Source organism: Nannospalax galili, unplaced genomic scaffold (genome assembly GCF_000622305.1).
Source record: "Nannospalax galili isolate Female #2095 unplaced genomic scaffold, S.galili_v1.0 scaffold263, whole genome shotgun sequence".
Classification (NCBI taxonomy): domain Eukaryota; kingdom Metazoa; phylum Chordata; class Mammalia; order Rodentia; family Spalacidae; genus Nannospalax; species Nannospalax galili.
In genome coordinates this window covers 2,611,861-2,634,312 of record NW_008350402.1, presented here as the reverse complement: position 1 = coordinate 2,634,312, position 22,452 = coordinate 2,611,861, and the positions used below count along the sequence as shown (strand labels likewise).

The 22,452-nt window shown below is 43.7% G+C and overlaps 1 protein-coding gene and 1 pseudogene across 1 annotated transcript; one reads left to right on the top strand and one right to left on the bottom strand.

The window, feature by feature from the left end:
- The first annotated feature begins 41 nt into the window (after window positions 1-41).
- On the top strand, window positions 42-1,997 carry Ccin (calicin). The gene has a single exon (XM_008847721.1). It carries the CDS (start codon window positions 162-164, stop codon window positions 1,926-1,928), a length of 1,767 nt encoding a protein of 588 aa, XP_008845943.1. The 5' UTR covers window positions 42-161; the 3' UTR covers window positions 1,929-1,997.
- A 15,586-nt stretch (window positions 1,998-17,583) lies between these two features.
- Window positions 17,584-18,940, bottom strand: LOC103745741 (annotated as a pseudogene).
- Window positions 18,941-22,452: the final 3,512 nt, after the last annotated feature.

Sequence of the window (22,452 nt, the reverse complement as noted above, 5' to 3'; positions counted from 1 at the left end):
TATGATGACCTCATCCATTCTATGACATCACCATCTCTCTCATCCCCCACTCCTCTCTGGTCAGCTGCTCTGCAAACAAGTACCAGTCTGAATCCCAAAGGCCTGAAAAAGTCTGCTCTACAGTACCTCTGTTGATCCTCTGTCAGCCAACAAGAAGCACCATGAGACTGGAATTCACAGAGAAAAACTACAACACCTTTGTGCTGCAGAACTTGAACAAACAGAGGAAGCGCAAAGAATACTGGGACATGGCATTGACTGTGGATCACCACGTCTTCTTTGCACATCGCAATGTGCTGGTTGCTGTCTCTCCACTGGTGAAAAGTCTCATCTCCAGCAATGACATGAAGACCACTGATGAGCTCTTCATCACCATTGACCCCAACTACCTGAGTCCATCCACGGTGGACCAGCTCTTGGATTACTTCTACAGTGGCAAGGTGGTGATCTCAGAGCAGAACGTGGAGGAGCTGCTTCGGGGCGCCCAGTATTTCAACACCCCACGCCTTCAAATTCACTGCAATGACTTCCTTATTAAGTCCATTCATCGTGCCAACTGCTTGCATTACCTCTTCTTAGCTGAGCTGTTCGAGCTCAAAGAAGTATCAGACTTGGCCTACTCTGGCATTCGTGACAACTTCCACTTCTGGGCCAGTCCTGAGGGTTCTATGCACTTAATGCGGTGCCCACCTGTCATCTTTGGCCGCCTGCTTCGTGATGAAAACCTTCACGTGCTCAATGAGGACCAGGCTCTCAGCACACTCATCGATTGGGTGTATTTTCGGAAGGAGGAGCGGGAAAAGTATTTCAAGAAGTTCTTCAATTACATCAGTCTCAATGCTGTCTCCAACAAGACCCTGATGTTTGCCAGCAACAAGCTGCTGGGCTTGGACAACAACTCAGCCCATGTGACCCTGATTGAGAGTGTCCTGATGGATCGCAAACAGGAGCGGCCACGCAGCCTGCTGAGCTACCAGCGGAAAGGGGCCCTGCTTGATTCAGTGGTCATCCTCGGTGGCCAGAAAGCCCATGGCAAGTTCAACGATGGAGTGTTTGCCTATATCATCCAGGAGAACCTGTGGTTGAAGCTCTCAGAGATGCCCTATCGGGCAGCAGCACTTAGTGCCACTGCAGCTGGTCGTTATATTTATATCTCTGGTGGCACCACTGAGCAGATTTCAGGACTGAAGACAGCCTGGCGGTATGACATGGACGACAATTCCTGGACCAAGTTACCTGACCTGCCCATTGGACTTGTCTTCCACACCATGGTGACTTGTGGGGGTACAGTTTACTCAGTGGGTGGGAGCATTGCCCCACGGCGATATGTCTCCAACATCTATCGCTATGATGAGCGCAAGAAGGCCTGGTGTCTGGTGGGGAAGATGAGCATCCCTATGGATGGCACAGCTGTGATCACCAAAGGTGACCGGAACCTGTACATTGTCACTGGGCGATGCTTGGTGAAGGGCTATATCTCCCGGGTTGGGGTAGTGGACTGTTTTGACACCACTATGGGGGAAGTGGTCCAGTGTATCACCTTCCCCATTGAATTCAACCACCGGCCCCTGCTCTCTTTCCATCAGGATAACATTCTCCGTGTACACAGCCACCAGCAGAGCGTAGAAATCAACTTGCAGAAGATAAAGGCCAGCAAGTCAACTACCTCAGTGCCTCTGTTGCCCAACAGTTGTCCCTTGGATGTGTCTCATGCTATCTGCTCCATTGGAGACAGCAAGGTATTTGTATGTGGGGGTGTCACCACAGCCAGCGATGTCCAGACAAAGGACTACACCATCAATCCAAACGCTTACTTGTTGGACCAAAAGATAGGTAAATGGAAGACCCTCGCCTCCCCACCAGAGGCACTGGACTGTCCCGCCTGCTGTCTAGCCAAGCTACCTTGCAAGATTCTTCAAAGAATTTAAACAACTTTTTAAGTGGGAGAATAAGTAAATGTATTATTATTCACAATTTAATGACAGAGAGAAGGAGAGAAATGCAGCCTTTTGTTTTCTTTTTAGTGTTATGTTTGGGCCTGAAAATGGAGTTTCTGGACTAGGGATGGTCCCAGTGGGTGGAAGTTCAGGGCTAGTGTGCCACTGGAGGTAACTAACAGAGGCTAGCATGGAGTCTCTGGTCAGCAGGATGGTGACATCTCCCAGGCACTGGCTCCCAGTGGGTAGATATTTGAGTTACTCTGTCACTGGAGGGATCCAAACCAAAGAGAAAGAATCCTTGATGGTGCGGGGGTAGGGGGTTGAAGTTCTTCCCAGACTCTGGCCCAGGATTGATGTCTGGAAGGCCTTCTAGCCTCTACCCTGGTAGTCACCTCTCAGACATCTGCTAGACTGACAAACAGACCTTTGCTCAGAGCTGTGATGCCTGCTTCAAGGCTTCCAGGAAAGCAAGAGAGGACCCATGGGCTGAGAGAACATCTTCATGGGCTGGGGAGGAAGGACGATCTGATGTGAGCAAGGACAAGGGACAAACAGGGTTAACAGGCTTTTGTGTTCGTGTAGCTAGAGCAGTTTGTGTTTCATTTGTGGGGAGGTTGAGGAGTACTCACGATAACTTCTAGTAAGAAAGGTTCATTGAGAACTTTCTTCAGGAGTGAGAGGTTTGAAGGATGGGGGTGGACAAGCAGTCCGTAAAGGAAAAGCTCTGATAGTGGAGGTAAGAATGGTATAAGGCAGTAACTCTGGGACCAGGTGGTCTGGCACTTTCTGGGGAAGTTATTTAGTGTCTTCATGCCTTAATTTCCTTCTCTGCAAGAGATAATAAGAGTGCCTACTGAATAGCGCTAATGCAAAGTTTAAATGAGCTAATGCATATAGAATGCTTGAACCACCCCCAGCATGAAGCAAAAATGATACAAAACACTTTTTCTTTTTTGTGGCAGGATCTCATTCTATAGCCCAGGGTGGCTAGGAACTCACTGTGTAATCCATGCTGAGCATGTTCCACTGTGCCTGGCCCACAAGTATTGTTTTATTTAACCACTGTAGTAAGTAGTGGTAGTTTATTGTGGTTTTAATTTATGTTACTCGAATGGTTAATGATGCTGAAGGCCTTTTGTTGAGGTACATTTTTGCTATTCAAGTATCTTCTCTCATGGAGTCAACCCTTTCACCCATTTTGAAATTGAGTTATTTATTTTCTTAGTGTTGTTTTAAGAATGCTTTATATATTCTGGGCAGAAATGCTTTGTCATATATTTGTTTTTTATCTGTTGTTTTTCGTTTTGTTTTGTTTTTGTCTGCTTTTTGATTTAGAAGTATTTATCCACCATGCACTTAAAATCTTCCTCCCTTACTCTTCCATCCCTTCCTCGCCCATCAGTCCCCTCCCCTCCCCTTTCTTCCCTTGGAGAAAGTCTTCTTATGTAGCCCAGGTTGGCCTTGAACTCCTGATCCTCAAGTGTTGGGACTGCAAGTGTGTGCTACCACAACTACATAGTCTTTCTTTCTTAGAGTTTTTTTATTAAAATATTTTATTTATTATTTTTATTTTGTGTGTATGAGTGTATTGCCTGCATGTATGTGAGTGCACCCGTGTCGTGCAATGCCGCGGAGGTCAGAAGAGGGCGTCAGATTCCCCTGGAACTAGAGTTAAGGACGGTTCATAGCCACCATGTGGGCGCTGGGAATCAAACCCAGGTCCTCTGCAAGAGCAGTCAGCTCTTAACTGCTGCACCATCTCTCCAGCCCCTCTTTCTTAGATTTTTTTTAAGTTTTATTTTTATTTTTATTTTTATGTATGTGTGCATGCCCTCAGAGGTCAGAAAAGGATGTGGGATCCCCTGGAGTTAAAGGGGCTTGTGAGCTGCCTGATGTGGGTGCTGAGAACCAAACTTGGGTCCTCTGGAAGAACATCAAGCACTCTTAACTGCTGAGCCATCATCTCCAGCCCCAGATAGTCCTTCTTAGTGGTCTATTTCCAAAACACGTTTTAAATTTTGATGACATCCAATTTATTGTTTTTGTCTTTTTTTTTTTTTTTTTTTTTTTTGTCTTTTTGAGACAGGGTATCCCTGTAGCCTCAGCTGTCCTGGAACTCACTATGTAGACCAGGCAGGCCTTGAACTCACAGAGATCCCCCTGCCTCTGCCTCCTGAGTGCTGGGATTAAAGATGTGTGCCACCACGTCCGGCCCTTAAGCTAATTTTTGTCAGAGTATTTTATCACACCAACAAGAAAGTAACTTAAGATACCTGCTTTTACAGAATTGCTTTAGCACCTGGATCAAAACCCAGTTGGCCATCTTGGGGGGGTTCCTATTTCTGGACTGTTTCTCCTACTCTGTGTGTCCTTTTGCCAGTAACACAGTATCTTGATTATAGTCATTTTATGGTAAATTCTAAAATGAGAGGGCGTGATCCTTCCCATTTTATTGACCTTCTTCAAAACTGGTTAGTTGTTCTGCCACTTTTGTCCTCTCACATAAAGTGTCCTCACATAAATTATTTATTTATTATTTTTATTTTATGTGTATGCATGTATTGCCTGCATGTAGGTAAGAACACCCGTGTCATGCAATGAGCAAGGAAGACAGAAGAAGGCTGTCGGATACCCTGGAACTGGAGTTATGGACAGTTGTTAGCTGCCATGTGAGTGTTTGGATTCAAACCCAGGTCTTCTGCAAGAACAGTCAGTGTTCTTAACCACTGAGCCATCTCTCCAGCCCCTCACTTAAATTTTATACCAAGGAATCCGACACCCTTTTCTAACCTCCACCAGCATTGCAAGACATGGGCACATTTACATACATGCATGCAACACACTCAATACACATAAAATAAAAATAATTTTTTAAAATTCCTGAAGTTGAGCAGACTGAATTAAATGTATACATCAATTTTGAGGGAATTTTTTCTTTTGAGACATGTTCTTATGTATTCCAGGCTGGCCTTGAACTCACTGTATAGTAGAAGATCTGTTCTAGTTTCTTTTCAATTGCTATGACAAAACACTCTGACCAATACCAATTTGGAGAGGAAAGGGTTTATTTGGCTTTCATTTCCTGGGTCACAGTTCATCACTGAGGGAGCTCTAGGTAGGAACTCAGGGCAGGATCCTGGAGGCAGGAGCTGAAGCACATGGAGGAACGTTGCTTATGGCTTGCTCTCCTGGCCTGTGTTCATCCTGCTTTCTTATACAACACAGGCCCACCTGCCCAGGGATGGCTCTATTCCTACTGGCGTTACCAATTTCTGTGAGAAGAGTGTTGGCTTCAACTATGCTTTTGGGTTTGCACACTTCCCCTTTCAGTTCTGTCAATTTTTACTTAATGTCATGGTTGTCACTTTTTTTAGAGGCTTAAAGGAGACTGGGTGTGGTGGCTCACAGCTTTAATCCCAGCACTGGTAGGGGGAGAGTTGGGAAGGAGGACAGAGGCAAGCAGATCTTGGCGAGTTTGAGGTCAGCCTGGGCTACATGAGCTCATGTCTTTAAAAAAACAAACAAGCAAACAAACAAACAAACAAACAAACAAACAAAACAGCTGCCGGGAGGCAGAGGCAGGAGGATCTCTGTGAGTTCAAAGCCAGCCTGTCTACAAAGCGAATTCCAAGCCAGCTATGGCTACAGGGAGACCTTGTCTCAAAAATACCAAAAAAAAACCCACGCTTACTTGAATTGTGATTTACCTATTATACATTCAGGAATTTAAAGACTACAATCCAGCCATCCAGCGGCTGCATGTGTCAGTGCATGCCTGTAATTCCAGCACTCAGGATGTAGTAGGAGGAGTGCTGTGAACTTGAGGCATCCTGGGCTACATAGTGAGGTCCAAGCCAGCCTAGGTTACATGGTGAGATTCTCACCTTGTAATTTCCCTTGATTTGAATCTACTTTGTCTGGTTTATTTGTGTGTGTGTGTGTGTGTGTGTGTGTGTGTGTGTGTGTGTGTGTGTGCTGTGCCCATGCATACGGAAGTCAGAAGAAAACCAGAGTGCTGCCACCTTTTTTTAAGAAAGGGTCTAACTATGTAGCCCTGGAACTCATCATATAGACCAGGCTGACCTCAAACTCACAGAGCTGTCTGCTTCTGCCCTCTGCCTCTGCCTCTGGAGTGCTGGGATTAAAGGCATGCACCACTATGCCCCCTTTTATGGCCAATTTAAATACCTGGAGGAAAGGAGTAGCCTGTATGCTGCAGAGAATTACCACTTCCTATGTCTTCCTTTGTTCCTGGTGTTTCGGGTTTTATATTATGTCACGTCCTTTTCACTGAAAAATTCCTTTGTCAAGTTTTTTTTTAAAGATTTTATTTTTTTAAAGATTTCATTATTTTTATTTTATTTTATTTTTTAGTCTTTTTCCCTGTAGCCCCAGCTGGCCTGGAACTCACTATGTAGACCAGGCTGGCCTTGAACTCACAGAGATCCACCTGCCTCTGCCTCCCCTGTGAGTGCTGGGATTAAAGGTGTGCTCCACCATGCCTGGCCTTAAAGATTTTGTTTTTATTTTTGTGTATGAGTGTTTTTGCCTGCATGTATGTGAGTGTACTATGTGAATACAATGCCCACAGAGGTCAGAAGAGGGCTCATATCCCCTGGAATGGGAGTCATAGACAGTTGTTAACTACCATGTGGGTGCTGGGAACCTAGGTCCCCTGGAAGAGCAGTAAGTGTTCTTCACCACTGAGCCATCTTTACAGCCCCATACTTTGCCAGTTTTTTAATGCATGTCAGCTAGCCATAACTTGTCTTACTTTTTTCCTCCTCAGAGACCATCTTTCATTTATTTCTCAATTTTATGTTTTAAAAAATTGGTTTTTAGGGCGTGGGGCTGGCAGGCCCGGCCTCACCCCAGCAGGTGGCTGGGGGGGCGGGTTGGTTATTATGGGACTGAAGAGATGGCTCAGTGGTTAAGAGCACTGACTGCTCTTGCACAGAGGTTCCAGGTTTGATTCCCAGCACCCATGTGGTAGCTAACAACCATTTGTAACTCCAGTTCCAGGGGATCTGAAGCCCTCTTCTGGCTCTGAAGGCATTGCACAACACAGGTGTACTTACACACATGCAGGCAATATACTCATATACATAAACAAAAAAAATAACTAGGGCTGGAGAGACGGCTCAGCAGTTAAGAGCACTGACTGCTCTTGCAGAGGACCTGGGTTTGAGTCCCAGCACCTGCATGGCAGCTAACATGACATAGGTGCACCTACCTGCATGCAAGCAATATACTCATACACAATAAATAAAGGTAAATAAAATATTTTTTAAAAAAGCTGGGCATGGTGGTCCACGTCTTTAATCCCAGCACTCAGGAGGCAGAGGCAGGCGGATCTCTGTGAGTTTGAGGCCAGCCTGGTCTCCATAGAGAATCCAGGCCAGCTGTGGCTACAGGGAGACCCTGTTCAAAAAGACAAACAAAACAAAATAAAAAAATTAAAATTTGTTATTAGTGTGTATAATGCATGTTGGAGTGTAGAGGCTTGTACATCACTTGTGTACCCATGGAGGTCAGAGAACAACTTTCAAGGCTGGGTTCTCTCCTTCACCATGGACTGTGGGAGTCAAACTCAGGTTGTCAGGCTTGCACAGCAAGGGCCTTTACCCACTGGGTTATCTACCTTCCTTGGCTTTGGTTTTTGAAATGAGATATCACTCTGTAGCCCAGGTTGGCCTCAAACTTGCTATGAAGCTGAGGGTATAACCTTATTCTTGATCCTCCAGCCTCCACCTCCCAAGTGCTGAGGTTACAGGCAGACACCACCCTGCCCAATTTGCTAACAGTATTTATACAAAGCTACTTTAAAGTCTGTGCCTGATAATTCTGGTATCTGAGTCATTCTCAGCTTTTGCATGTGCTAATATCTGTTTTACTTGTGAGTTGAGATTTTCCTTGTTATTTGTGTGCCAAGCAATTCTGGATTTTGTCTTATACATTTGCAGTATTTCTTGGTCTTAGTCCTGTGAAGAATGGTCCTAGTCTTGGATTCGTATGTAACTTAACTGGGTTTGGGCTATAAGATCCAACCTACCTTTTATGGACTATGCTCAGAACTGCATTTGTTTTCAGCCTTTGCACCTTAATTTTCTTCTGTTCTAAGATCTCTCTTGAACCATTCAGTTCCATGGGCTCTTTGGTTCTCCAGATAGAAAGAGCTTTGCTTAAGACACTCTGCCAGGAGCTTCCAGAGCCGGGCCCATGCCAGGTCAAGTAACAAGAGGACCAATGAGCAGAAAATGGCAAATTCTCTGCCAGATTTTTTTTTGGTTCAAATTTAAAACATTTTAAGTGTGTGTGTGTGAGTGTGTGTGTGTGTGTGTGTGTGTGTGTGTGTGTGTGTGTGTGTATGCAGGTGCCTGCAGAGGCCATGGATTCCCTGGAGCTGGAGTTACAGACAGTTGTGAGCCTCCAAGTAGATTCTGGCAACTGAACCCTGATAAAAAGCCAATGCTCTCATATGCTGAGCTGTCTCTCCAGTCCTGGCCGCCCTCCTCCATCTATTCTTCACAGTTTGATCTTCGTTACCAACTCCCCTACAACTGTTGAGAGTCTTTAAGCATATGTGCTCCAGATGCTCTGTGCTGGTCTTACAGCTGCATTCAGTTCCAGGGTGCTTATGTCAGCTTCCTCAACGCAGGCTTTTTCCAATAATATGAGTTTCTGCTTTGTTTTGTCTCAAGATTATGCTAATCAGGGGCAGGAGAGATGGATCAGTGATGAAGAGCACTTGTGGTTCTTGCAGATGACCTAGGTTTGGTTCCCAGCACACATGGCAGCCAACAACTCTCCTTAACACCAGTTCCAGGTGATCTGACACCTTCTGGCCTCTGCAGGCATTGCACAACACAAGTGCACTTATGTACAAGTAGGCTAGAATACCTATACACATACAATAAAATAATAAAAACAAAAGAGATTATGCTAATCAGGCTAGAGGGTGGTGGCAACACCTTTAATCCTAGTATTCAGGAGGCAGAGGCAGGTGGGTCTCTGTGAGTTCAAGGCCAGTCTGGTCTACATAGGGAGTTCTAAATCAGCTGGGGTTACAGGGAGACACTGTCTCAAAAGAACAAGAACAAAACAACAAAAAGATTACGCTAATCAGTACTGGAGAGTAGCCCAGTGAGCAAGGACAGTTGCTGTTGTTGCAGAGGAACACGGTTCAGTTCCCAGCGCCCACAGGGTGGCTCACAACGCCTGTGACTACAGTTCCAGGTGAACCCATGCCCTCTTCTGGCCTCAGTGGGCAACAGGCACAGGTGTGTGGTACACACACATACATACATACATACATACATACATACGTACATGAAAAACAATCATACACATAAAATAAAAACAAATGAATCTAAAAAAGTATACTAATCACATAAACTTAGTTGAGTAGTACATGCCCTTTTAAAGAAGTTCTCAAAGCATTTGTGAAGGCTGGAATTTTCACCAGTGACTCCAAATAACATTTTGGCACATGTGTGTGAGATTTAAACTTCATTATATTGCTTTTATTGATCATAGATATATTCAATTCTATTTCTCCACATATATTTTCTTTTTGTGTTTTGAGACGAAGTCTCACTATGTAGCCCTGGCTGGCCTAGACTGTGCTATGTAGGCCAGGTTGGCCTCAAACTCACAGAGATCCACCTGCCTCTGCCTTCCAAGTGCTGGGATTTAAGGCATACACCACCATGCCTGACTTCTCCTTATATTTTGGTTTGCTTCATTTGTTTTTTGTTTATTTATTTGTTTTGTTTTGTTGGTTTTTTTGAGACAGAGCCTCACAATTTAGCCCAGGTTGACCTTGAATGTGTAGCAATTCTCTTGCTTCAGCCTTCCATGTTGGGATTATGGATGTGAGCCACAGCACCAAGGCCAAATTTTCAAAACTATTAGCATACAAGTTTCTGTATATCTTATGATCTTCATAATGACTTTTCAATTTTATTTATTGATTTTGTGTGTGTGTGTGTGTGTGTGTGTGTGTGTGTGTGTGTGTGTGCTCAAGAATGTACTCGTGGAGATCAGAGGAAAACCTGTGGGAGTCAGTTCTTTCCTTCCATTATGTATACCCCAGAGATCCAAGTCAGGTTGTCAGGCATGGTGGCAAGGGCCTTTACCTGCTGGGCTAGCTCACCAACCCCAATGATGGCTTTAAAATCTTTAGCGATATTCTCAATCTCATTATTGATTTTATTTATTATTTTTGTTTGTTTTTGTTTTTGTATTTGTATTTGCGACAGGGTCTCCCTATAGGCCCAGCTGGCCTGGAACTTGCTATGTAGACCAGGTTGACTTTGAACTCATGGAGATCTGCTTGCCTCTGCCTCCCAAGTACTGGGATTAAAGGGGTGCACCACCATGCTCAGCTGAATTTGAACCTTTTTACAGTGTTGATAGGAATGTAAAATTGTGCAGCCACTTTGGTAAATGATACAAAAATGCCTCAAATGGTTAAATGTAAAGTTACTATATGACCCAGTAATTTCATTGATATATAATAAATTGTAAGTCCAGCTCCAGGGGATCTGATGCCCTCTTTTGGCCTTGGGCACTGACACACACACACACACACACACACACACACACACACACACACACACATTTTGGAAAACAAAATATCTTTTTAAAATGTTCATATAGGTATTATTCATAAATACCCAGATGTCTAGCAACTGATAAATGGATGCATATCCATGCAATGGTATATTGTTCAGCTGTAAAAGTGAACAAAGTATTGATGCATGCTATAACATGGATAACTTTGAAAACATACTATGTGAAAGGAGCCATTTGCAAAGATCTGCATATAATTCAATTCCATTCATATGAAATGTCCAAACAGGCAAATCTATACAAACAGAAAGTAGACTGTGGTTTCCCAGGGCTTGAGGGGTTTGAGGAAGCCACTGTCAAGGGGTCCAGGCTTCTTCTGGAGGTGATGGGAGTGTTCTAATGTGATTGTAACTGCACCTCATCAATAGATGAGCAACTCTAAATATACATAAATGACTGACTGGTAGGGTATATGAATTGTATCGCAACAAAGCTGTTAAAAAGATACAACGGTTTCTGTCTTGGTCATTCTCTCTTGCATCATTCACTCTAGGGGATGCCAAATTATGTGTTGTGAGCAGCCTTGGAGAGGCCCCAGTAGCAAGGAATTGAAGGTTTCCCTGACAGCCCCATGAGTGACCTTGAAAGTGGGTTGTCAGGGCTGGAGAGAGAATGCAGTAGTTAAGAGCACTCTGCTCTTGCAGAGGACCCAGGTTCGATTTCCAGCACCCATATGGTGGCTAACAACCATCTGTAACTCCAGTTCCAGGGGACCCAATATTTTCTTCTGACCTCCAAGGGTATTGCACGATACTGGTGCACTTACACACATGCAGGCAATACACCCATACACCTAGAATAAAAATAATATAATTTTATAAAAGAAAGTGTATTGTCCTGCTTTCAAGGGCTGCAGCTCTGCTCAACAGCTTGACTGCAACCTCAGGAGAAGTAGAACTTCCTAGCTATGTTCTTCCTAGCTATGTTCTCAGAATTTTTGGCCCTTGGAAGCCACGTGAGATAAGAAATATCTGTTATTTTAAGGTGCTAAGATTTAAGATAATCAAGATACAGCAATAAATAATTCAAGTTACTCATCTCTTTAAGACAAGAATTTCTAATTTACATTCAATAATCGTGCATCATTGATATTCTGATATATTATGTGCCTCTGATTAAATGTATACCATAAATAAGTATAATGAAAGCCAGTCCAGGACAAACGTTTTTCTGAGGTCTGGGGTTGAAACTCAGGACTCTGCAATGCTGGTCATCTTCAACCCCTAGAACTAATTTTAACAATTAGAACTTTATCAACAGAGAACAGGAGGCTGAGGTAGGAGGATTGCCCTGAGTTGAAGGCCATGATACAGAATGATATTCCCTCTAAAAACACCAAAAAAAAGGGGGGGGAACCGATAGAATCAATAAAAGTCAAGCAAAGCACACAAAAATTTTAAGAGGATAGAATCCAAGGGTAGGTACAGTGGCAGTGTGTGTGCACAGAACACAAGAGTGAAATTCCTTTATGGCAAAGGTTCTTTTTTCTTCCTGCAGTGTTGGTGACTGAGCCCAGGGCCTTTCACACACTGGGCAAGGGCTCTGCCTGTGGGCTCCATCCCCAGCCCCAGTCACTGCTATTTTTATTTTTATTTTTTTGAGTCGATCTCACTATGTAGCCCCGGCTGATCTGAAACTTGCTATGTAGGCCAGACTTGGCTTGCAGTCACCTGCATCTGCCTCCTGAGTGCTAGGATTAAAGGCATGCGCTAGCATGCCTGCTGTACTGCTGTCATTTTCAGTGGATGATGGTAGATCTCAAATTTTGATTCTATTATTAAATTTAAAATGTTTTTAATTTGTGTGTGTGTGTGTGTGTGTGTGTGTGTGTGTACCACATCTGTGTGTGAAGAGTCCTGTAGACGTCAGAAGAGGGCATCAGATCCCCTGAAGTTGGAGTTACAGGTGGTTGTGAATTGCCCAGTGTTGGTGCTGGAAATCAAACTTAGGTCCTCTGGAAGAACATTAAGTGCTCTTAATCACTGAGCTATCTATCTCCTCAGCTTCTGAGATTCTATTAGATATAAGTAATGCAGGTCTGGGAGATGGCTCAGTAAAGTACCTGCAACACAAAGAGGAGGACCTGAGTTCTGATACCCAGCCCCCACATAAAGCTGGATGTGGTGGTACATATCTGTAACCCCAGTGCTGGGTGGGGCAGGGGTTTGCTGGCCAGTCAGTCTAGTTGAAACAGCAAGCTCCAGGCTCACTGAGAGACCCTGTCTCAGAAGGTGGAAAGTAGGGGCTGGAAATATGGCTCAGCAGTTCAGGGCACTGGCTGCTCTTGCAGAGGATCCTGGTTCAATTCCCAGTGCCACATGGTAGCTAACAATCAGCTGTAACTCCAGTTCCAGGGGATCTGATGCCCTCTTGTGACTTCCATGGGCACTGCACAGCACAGTTGCACTTACATATATGCAGGCAATACACGCATACACATGAAAAAGAATAAATACAATATTTTTTAAGTGGAAAGTAATAGAGGAAGACATCTAGCATTGACCACTGGCTTTTAGACTCAAGCACACATGCACATGCATCTACACACATACACAATCATGTGCATGAACCACATACACATACACACATATGATGTTATTTGAAAATAAATCAATTTATTTCCACATAATTTATTTTCCAATCTGGAAAATCTATTCATTTTAAGTAAATAATGAAGAAATTTAGATGTCAATTAAAATCACAAGGGGCGCCTGGATCTCTAAAATTTTTAGGGAATCATTAAGGATACAGAAGGAAAACAGTACCAAAGACTGAATCACAAGATTCTTCCTTAAAAGGTTTTGTTTCGTTTTTTGGGTTTTTTTGAGACAGGGTCTCCCTGTGGCCACAGCTGGCCGGGAAGTTGCTGTGTAGACCAAGCTTGGCCTGCTTCTGCCTCCCAAGTGCTGGACTATATGAGACTCTGTTTCAAAAAACTAAAATAACAAAAATAAAAGCTTTCTGTGGAGTTGGGCAGACAGCTCTGTAGGTAAAGGCACACGACATACAAGTGTGAGGACCTAAATTTGAAGTCCTAGAACCTGAGTAAAGCAGGTTGTGGGTACTGCAAGTGTGTAATCCCAGTGACTCCAACAGTAAGAGGCACAGACAGAGGAATCTCTGGATGCTGGTAAGTCAGCTAGCCTGATGTACAAAGTAACAAAACAAGAGACCCTGTCTCAAAAAAGGCAAAAGGTGGGGCTGGAGAGATGGCTCAGCGGTTAAGAGCACTGACTGCTCTTGCAGAGGACCCAGGTTCTATTCCCAACACCCACATGGCGGCTATGAACTGTCCTTAACTCCAGTTCCAGGGTATCCAAACACCTTTTCTGATCTCCGTGGCACTCACATACATGCAGGCAATATACTCATACACATAAAAATAAATAAATTAAATAAATAGATAAATAAATATTTTTTTTTAAAGGCAGAAGGTGAGGACTGACACCTGAAGTCTTCCTCAGACCTCCACACATGTGCTATGGCATGTGTCTACACTCACATATGAATATGTACACACACACATACAAAGATTTTTTTTTTTAAATAATCAAAAAATAAACACTTTTGGGGCTGGAGAGATGGCTCAGGGGTTAAGAACACTGACTGTTCTTGCAGAAGACCCGGGTTCGAGTCCCAGCACCCACATGGCAGCTAACAACTGTCCGTAACTCCAGTTCCAGGGTATCCAAACACCTTTTCTGATCTCCGTGGCACTCACATACATGCAGGCAATACATGCGTACACATAAAATAAAAATAATAAATAAAATTAAAGAAAAAATGCAACATTAAAAAAAATAAAAATAAAAACTTTTGCAAAACTCTTCTAGTTTTTCTCAACAAAGTATTAGCCAGGCAAGGTGGTGGATGCCTGTAATCCCAGCACTTGGGAGGTGGAAGCAAGGGTTCAAGGTCAATCTCCGCTACACAAGTAGTTCAAAGTCAGCCTGGGTTACATGAGACCTTTCTCAAAAATAAAATAAAACAGGGGCTGGAGAGATGGCTCAGCAGTTAAGAACACTAGCTACTCTTGCAGAGGACCCGGGTTCAATTCCCAACACCCTCATGGTGGCTAAGAACTGTCTGTAACTCCAGTTCTAGGGGATCCCATGTCCTCTTCTGACCTCCAAGGACACTGCATGACACTGGTGCACTTACATACATGCAGGGAATACACTTGTGCACATAAAATAAATATAATAAATAAAAATTTAAAAACAAAACAAACCCTTTGCCTACAGTTACTGGAAGGAGAACCTCCTATCTTCTGAGGTTCAGACTCAGACTTCCAACATCCTGTAGAATGTCTACTGAATGTTCCACAAAGTCTGAGTGTTCAGTGAACTCTTTTTTTGTGTGTATTCAGATTTTTTATTTTTTGAACAAAAGACTTAAGACAATGATTTTAAATAATAAAACATGTATATTCTAGAAAATTTTTTGTCTTTTTAAGACAGGGTCTTCCTGTAGTCCCAGCTGACCTGAACTCACTATGTAGACCAGGCTGGCCTTGAACTCACAAAGATCCGCCTGCCTCTGCCTCCCGAGTGCTGGGACCAAAGGTGTGCACCACCATGCCTGGCTTATTCTAGACATTTTTAAAAGACAGTTTATTATAAATTTTGACTTCTGCTGGGCATGGTGGCGCACACCTTTAATCCCAGCTCTCAGGAGGCAGAGGCAGGCAGAGCTCTGTGAGTTCAAAGCCAGCCTGGTCTATATAGTGAGTTCCAGGTAAGCTGGTGCTACAGGTAGACCCTGTCTCAAAAAACCAACATAAATAAATTAATAAATAAATAAATTTATTTTGACTCCTACAGTTCTGCTGTGATGCTTTAACATTTACATTATTTCTTACTATTTTATCTTCACTCCAAACTTGGTAGACAAAGAATCACTCTCTGGATCCATGAAGCTTCACTCCATAACCATGTAACACACACACAGAACATTTTTAGTATTTACAGAACGCATGAAGTCTGTCCAGCCATTTTGATTTAGCTGTTTCTTTGGCCACGCTGAGATCAGCATAAAAGCTAAATAATAAGCAAGACTTCACTTCAGCACCAACCAAACTTTGTCAAACAAACCGACAGATTACAAACAGGATCAGCAAGATTCAACTCATGAAAGAGTGACTTTAAAAAAGCAAACACATAGTGGGTCACAACTAAACTGGTTTTTACTGTACAACTTTCCTCATTTCACATAAAGAAATATGCATACAAGCCTTTGCTCATGAAGAAAATGCCCTTCAAATTCATCATAAGGCAAAAAATAAGGGAGGGAGGAAGAAAAGACAGAAGGACAGCACAATTTGGTGCAGAAAAACTTCAATTAAAGGTGTATTTATTGGGGCTGGAGAAATGGCTCAGTGGTTAAGAACACTGACTGTTCTTAGAGAAGACCCAGGTTTGAATCCCAGAACCAACATAGCAGATAACAACTGTCTGTAACTCCAGTTCCAGGGGATCTGACAGCCTCTTCTGTCTTCTGTGGGCATTGCACAACATGGGTGCACTTACCTACATGCAGGCAATACACACATAAAATAAAAATAATAAATAAAATATTTTTTTTTAAAGTTGTATTCAGGCTGGGTGTGGTGGCACACACCTTTAATCCCAGCACTTGGGAGGCAGAGGCGGGCGGATCTCTGCGAGTTCAAGGCCAGCCTGGTCTACATGGAGCGTTTCAGGCCAGCTGGGACTACAAGGAGACCGTGTCTCAAAAACAAACACACACAAAAAGGGTGTATTCGTAGTATATACACATTTATATATTGCAATTTAAACCTTGTATATAGTCGTTAGATAAATGAATTGGCTCAGTAAGGTGAAAAAATGTTCTCTGTAAATAGGTAGGTATTGCTAATCTGCCACACACTATGTATTGACATGGAAACCATAGAACACTAGGACCGGAAGTGCCATACTGCCAGTGTGAGCAGCAGGCAGGAGATGGACAGCATGCCACCAATGGAAAAGCAAAATATCACTTAAGGGGGGCGGAGGGGCTATGCACTGTCTCTTACATTTTTGCTTAAACAAAAGTCCAGTTCACCACAAGTTAAGCACAACCTGACAAGTTTCGATGGAGAAGAGTAAAGCCCAGTAGACTTTTACACCGGTGCTCATCTAGTCTATTCTGCCATACAAACTGGAATACAAAAATCCAATTAAAAAATTTATTTATTATTTTTATTTTATGTGTATGTGTGTATTGCCTGCGTGTAGGTAAGTGCACCCGTGCCGTGAAATGCCTGCCGAGGTCAGAAGAGGCTGTCTGATCCCATGGAACTGGAGTTATGAACAGTTGTTAGCTGCCATGTGGGTGCTGGGATTCGAACCCGGATCTTCTGCAAGAACAGTGTTCTTAACTGCTGAGCCATCTCTCCAGCCTCCAAAAATCCAATAAGACTTGACTATTGTAGTAAAAACACCACCACCACCACACACTGTAGACTTAGTTTGATACTGATTGATTTTAAGAGTAAAACCTACCTCTCTTCATTTTCTACTGCAATTCGTTTATTGATAGCTAGAGTATTTACTTACTTAAGATTAAATACCTGTATCATGAAATTGCATTCTTAACAATAAGACATATAGTATAAGAAAAAAGCTCATGCGTGAAATGTGTCTGAAATGTGTTTTTCCTTACAACTATAAAACATTCACTCATACTAAAACAAAATCACCTCAGTACCCCCACCCCCTGAGAAAATGTTAAGGAAAGAGATGGGCAGGCTGAGACAAGGAGCAAGGAAGAAAAGATTTAGCTATTCTAATCACAGCACAGTGATTAACAATGGTTCAAGACAGAGCCAACATCAGATGATCAAAAAGATGCCTTCTATTCGTGGTTACAGTTAACCAAACTTAGCCACCTTTGATTCACTGCAGTGAGAACAAAAAAGATCTCTCTCACAAATTCATATAAATACTAGACTCCAGCTCTTTTATTATTTTTTAAAGTTTTTCCATTTGTTTTTGAAAGCCCTAGATACCTTATTACAAATTATATTTGCTCCACAACAACTACAAGAGGTAGGTATAAAGCATGAAAGAGTTTCGCAGTTAGTACCTCACTGCGGATCGTTCACTGCAGACACAGGCCAGGGCCACCTGTTCTTTCCTCAGCTCTCAGAAAGCGGCTGCCGACCCTCCCACACACGTTCTCAGAATGTTCTCACAGGTAAGAAACTTTCCCTACTGAAGGGTACTGTCATAGTGTTTGTTGCAGAGCGTTCATATATATGTGTATATATTTGTTTAAAAAATAAACAAATGACAACAACAACAAAAAAAAACCCAGGTTCCCAATTCTCTTGAGAAACACAGTGTGCCACCCTGGACACCTCTGAGTTGAATGTAGTCAAATATAAAACCAAGCCAGGCAATGACACATGAAGAATACCGTGATATCCCATCTGAACACACGGTGGGCTGCCCAGCCAATAATTAAACTGGCAACAAAGCATTCTGAAATTTGCTCACAAATTATTGTAGCAGGAAGCATGTTAATTCTCAATTTTGGTCCACCTGATCATTCTGGATTGAAACTAAGAAACTGAGTAAGAAACAGTTTTGCATGGCAACTTGAGTAGACATTGCAAACATCCAACCTCACTCAGCTATTGCATTGACCATAAAGTAATCTTCAGCGATGTGCTGAGAGAAAGCTATAAGCCCCCCTGGTTGATCTAACATGTCCTTCCTCATTAAACAGGACATTCCTGCACACACTTGAAGCCAGCTATGTTGGCAGAGATATAAGATCTTGGATGTGAAGTTCCAAAATATGCCTCTTCTAACGTGGCAGCAAAGCCTCCTCTGTCTGCTACATAAGGCAGCCCATGAGCCAAGCCCACATTTTCTGTCATTTGATTGACCATGTCAGTTAGTGTATCTGGAATTACTCTTATTCCACTATCGCAAATCCATACGAATTCATATTTCTCAACTTCATAGGCTGGCATCAACTTATTAATTTTAGGATTAACGCCAACCCTTTTGCCACCTATAAATAACCTAGCATCAACATTTGGGTATTTTCCAAGCAGCTTCTTACACACATCGATGGCTGGATTATCATGATCCTGTACACAATGGAGTACTTCATATTCGGGATAATCCAGTTCAAAGAATTCCAAGTTGTTGATCAGATTAGGGTCCACCCCTTTCAGTGGCTTCAGAAGAGACGACACACTAGGGAGGTTGCTATAAGTTAGCTGTCTGTAGCCTTCTTGTTGAGGTGTAACCGGGTGTAGATGATGGGCGTGAAATGCATCAGCCACAGCATCACGAAGAGGATGAACCTGAACAAGGCCATTCCTTCCGGGCCAGGTCCAGCAGCGCCATCCCCCGGCCCGTTCCGGCCACCGCGGTGCACAGCGCTCTCGCGGGAGCTGCACTAGGTGGGCGCTCGGTGCCGGCGTGCAAGGGCCGGAGCGGGCGCGCGCACGGGGCTGCGGTGACTGGGCTGCGCGTTCCCGGCGGCCGTTACCGCGCGCTCCGGCTCCCGCGCTCCAGACCCTCCCGGTCGCGGCCCAGCACCTCTGCTGGTCCTGCTCGTTCGCTGCAGCTCTCTCTGTGTGAACTCTTATCTGCCTCATCTTCTGCCCCAAACAACCCAACCTGCTTTTTCTGTTGTGTCACAGCTTTCCAAGCTAGAAATCTTATCCGTGATTGTCCCTTCCTCCATCCGTCGGTTCTTCCGTCCCTCTCTCCCTCCCTTCCTCCTCCCTCCTATATGCTGTCACCGAGGGCTCCATACACTGCCCCCATCATTTTCCTCCCACCTGAGCCCACCAATGTTCCCTAGAATGTCATCCTTGGCCCACTCACCTCCCTCCTGAACCTTTGCAATGGCACCTACTTCCAGAACACTGCCCCTGTGCTCACCCTGTCAGTATAACAGATAATCTTCCAAAACTGGGGCTCTGGCCAGGTCGTTATCCGCTTAAAGCCTCCTCACAGGCTCTCCAAGTGAGAAATAATCCTCATCTAGGTACTCAGGCCTTTGATGATTCCATTCCAACACCCTTTCTCAGCTGTGTCTACCTATTCTCCTGATTTTTCTGCGATCTAAATGAATAGTGCACTTCCTTGAGCACCCTTTGACTAATAGCCTTTTCCCTCTCTTAGTCCATTGTTTTGGTGTGATCTTTCCGAGACAGGGTCTCCCTGTAGCCGCAGCTCTTGCATAACCTACTATCAATCCCCCACCATCTCATAACACAAGCACCTCTCACTAGGTTCTATCTCTTAAAAGTCCCAGCACCTTTAAATACCAGACATTGAGGACCACACTTCCAGAACGCAAGTCTTTGGGTTACAAACCATAACATCCTCTGACCTTATCTTTTGATATCACCTCTGCTGATATCCATTTCAAATATTATTTCATTACATTAACAATTTTTGTGTGTGCAGTGTATGTGTACATGTGTCGGGAGCCGTAGGCCCCTACCCCAGGAAATAGCAAGACCTGATTCCTGGCAAAGCTGTTTTTTAGACATCAAGGCTGGCCTGGTTTGAGATTAACCAGATGACTATACTTGAAAACCTCTCACAAACATGTTGTTCTAACCTGGGTACTTAACGCCTGAGAGACTCCCTCATTTTCTCATGTAATTGCTAGAAACTTTGGTGTTACTCTGTAATCATACAAGTGTAACCTCTTAATTGATTTATAACTTGCTATATAGAATTGTGGTGTTACTATGGAATTTATTCTGTGATCAATTGGTGTGGTGTTATTGTGATATTTGTTCTTTTAATTGAATTGCTCTTGGAATTTGGAATTTTCCCTGCCAACTTCCCCCTCTCCTCCCTATAAAAACTTTGTGTGAATGTTCATTAAATGAGACTTGATCAGAAAGCCTGTCTTGTCTCCATTCTTCGCATCTCTTGTCCCTTTCCGTCCCCCTTCCTCCCTCCAGAAACCCACGCATCTCTTGTCCCTTTCCATCCCTCTTTTCCTCCCTCCAGAAACCCACGCTGACTGTCTCGCGGGTCGGGACATACATGTGCTTGTGAGTCTGTGTTCATGTACATGTGGAAGCCAGAGACTGATGATGAGTGTCTTCCCTATTGACAGGGTCTCATTATGTAGCCTTGGCTGGCTTGGAACTTGCTATGCAGACCAGACTGGCCTCAAACTCTTGAACTGACAGATCTACCTGTCTCTGCCCCTCTCCATCCCGGTGCTGGGATTAAAGGTATGTGCCCATACCCTGCTTCCAACTTATTTTTTGAGATGGGGTCTTTTACTGAACCTGGAGCTCAACATTTCAGCTAGATTGGCTGGCCAGCAAATTCCAAGGATCAAGCTGCCTCTTGTGCCCCAGGGCTGGAGTTATAGATGCTTGCCACCGCATCCAGCTTTCTACATGCGTGCTGGTGACTGAACTCAGGTCCTCATGCTTATGTAGTAAACATTTTACCCATCAAGCCATCTCCTGAGCCCTCCCTCAACAATTCCTGAAACACCGGCTACATGCTAAGTATAATGCTAGACCCTGAGAATATACAAGTGACCAAGACAGTCACGGTCCCTGTCCTGGCGTAAAAGTCTAGTGAGAGGAACACTGAAAAGGTAGTCAGTTCCTGTAGGCATTCCTTTCAACACTAAAGTTATAGTTTGAATCTGATGTGCCACCAAAGCCTCAAGAGTTGAAGCCTTTGTCTCCAGTGGGTGGATCAAATCATGACGGCATTGGCCTGATCAACAGGCCTCTGGGTCTCTCTACCTCATCTGCCACGAGGTGAGCCACTTTGCATCACCATCTGCTCTCTGCAATGATGTTCTGCTTGTCATGCAGAGGCCAGAAAGCATGGAGCCACATAACCACAAATTTCATGAAACTATGAGCACAAACCCTTCCTTTATTAAACTGTTATCATAGGTATTTTGTCATACTGGAAGAAAACTAACCCATTCTGTTCCTATTGTCCCTAGGTAGGTCTCTTTCCTAGCCTCAACTTCTGCTCTATCTCTGAATGTTTTCTGTTCTCAAAGGCTCAGGACTGCTAACCGGATCATTCTGCATCTAGAAGGCCTAAAATTGGTTTTTGTTTTTTGTTTTTTTGTTTTTGTTTTTGAGACAGGATCTTGCTATATAATCCAAGGCGGGCTTTGAACTCTTGATTAGTTTGCCTCAGCCTCCCCAGCCCTCTTTTAAGCTTCTCTGCATTCCATACTTAAATGATTTTAGGTTTTTTTTTTTTTTTTGGTCTTTTTGAGACAGGGTCTCCCTGTAGCCCCAGCTGTCCTAGAACTCACTGTGTAGACCAGGCTGGCCTTGAACTCACAGAGATCTGCCTACCTCTGCCTTCTGAGTGCTGAGATTAAAGGCATGCGCCACCGTGCCCGGTCCAATTTTAGAAGTTTACACACACACACACACACACACACACACACACACATACACAGAGAGCAAGAGAACAGGAGAGTGAGAGAGAGCGCACCCTGGGTTCCTTCTGTCTGCTGCACTACAAAATAATGTTTTACATAATTACTTTTTTTGCATTAAAGATACATTCATTAAAACACACAGGGCCAATGAGATGGCTCATTGGGTAAATATGCATTACTGCAAAGTCTGATGACCTGAGCTCCATCCAGGGACCCACGTGATGAAAGGAGAGAACCACCCTGCAACAAGTTCTCTGAAATCCACATACACATTTTATGTAAAAACAAATTTAAAAACACATATATGGGAGCTGGAGAAATGGCTCTGTAGTTAAGAGCACTTGCTGTTGTTACAGAGACTGGGGTTCAGTTCTTAGCACCCACCTGTCAGCTACCCACGATCCATAATTCCAGTTCTAGGGGATCAGAGGCCCTCTTCTGGCACTTAACATTC

Excerpts from the sequence above, each read along its gene's own strand:
- Ccin (XM_008847721.1), top strand. The coding sequence starts at position 162 with ATGAGACTGGAATTCACAGAGAAAAACTACAACACCTTTGTGCTGCAG.